At 39.3% G+C, this 971-nt stretch overlaps 1 protein-coding gene across 1 annotated transcript in view; it reads right to left on the minus strand.

Moving 5' to 3' along the window:
• The window catches only part of ift172 (intraflagellar transport 172), a gene marked incomplete in the record, with an annotated part of 65169 nt that overhangs the window by 3822 nt on the left and 60376 nt on the right, over positions 1–971 (minus strand). Inside the window, 2 exon segments of the mRNA XM_014025942.1 lie at positions 345–443; positions 580–639. Of these exon segments, the coding sequence (XP_013881396.1) occupies positions 345–443; positions 580–639 (159 nt within the window).

A 971-nucleotide genomic window follows, 5' to 3' on the forward strand; every position in this document is an offset into this window, starting at 1 on the left:
TTTTAAAACTTGGTTAGGTGGACATTTTTTGCAGTGTAAAGACAGGAAACAAAAAAAAAAGATATTTTAGAAATTCATTTGTCGTTTTGGTGATCATAAATTGTTTTCCTGTAGATTCTTTCATCAGATGTTTTTGTGAGGACAGGTGAGTCTAACTGGTAAAAATGGATGGAGGCACCTGATGAGCAGCTGATTTCATGAATCCACAGCAGCTGCATTTATTCTGAGTTATGAAGAAACCCACAGATCTGATTTGCAGCTCCACACCAGTATTGTCTCCATCTATCAGGCTGTAATTCGGGGCGGGACGTGTCAGGTGTGCGCTGAGAGGACGACTGTCTTACGCTGACGCAGAGTTTGTTCGGAACCGGAACCTCGAAGGGAATGTCTGTGTCCAGGAAGTCAGAGTGGTCCAGAGCGTCCAGGGTGCCCTCTTCAATGGCCTGCAGACAGGAAGTGACAAGTTCATGAGCGAAAACAACCATTTTTATTCACTTCCTGCTGATTGGATTGTTTGTTTTTTTATAATCTGATCATGTTGGGACAGATGAGAGGTTTCTGATCAGTTTTTTAACTCACCTCACACAGGTCCAGGAAGTGGTTCAGAAAGATGAAGGCCATGTTTTCCCAGCCAACAGCCTGCCGGGGCAAACAAACAATATGTTGACATCAAACATTATTACTAAGTTTTCACTAAAAATACAGCTTTACATGTGAAAAATCACAAGTTATAAAACCCTYTAACAGGYCTATTCAACTGGTGGCCCGCGGGCCACTTCTGGTCGACCCCCTAAAAAACCCCAATGCTTAATGTTGTATAAAAATAAATTGAAAATAATTTGTAGACTTAAAATTTATGATTCAAACAACAAAATAAAGATTTTAAAAAGTAAAAGATAATACTTGTTTTGTTACAAACTGCAATGCCCTACCAACATGATTAAATAATTGATAGCTTAAACTGCTAATAC

This window comes from Austrofundulus limnaeus, unplaced genomic scaffold (assembly GCF_001266775.1).
Source record: "Austrofundulus limnaeus strain Quisiro unplaced genomic scaffold, Austrofundulus_limnaeus-1.0 Scaffold511, whole genome shotgun sequence".
NCBI lineage: Eukaryota > Metazoa > Chordata > Actinopteri > Cyprinodontiformes > Rivulidae > Austrofundulus > Austrofundulus limnaeus.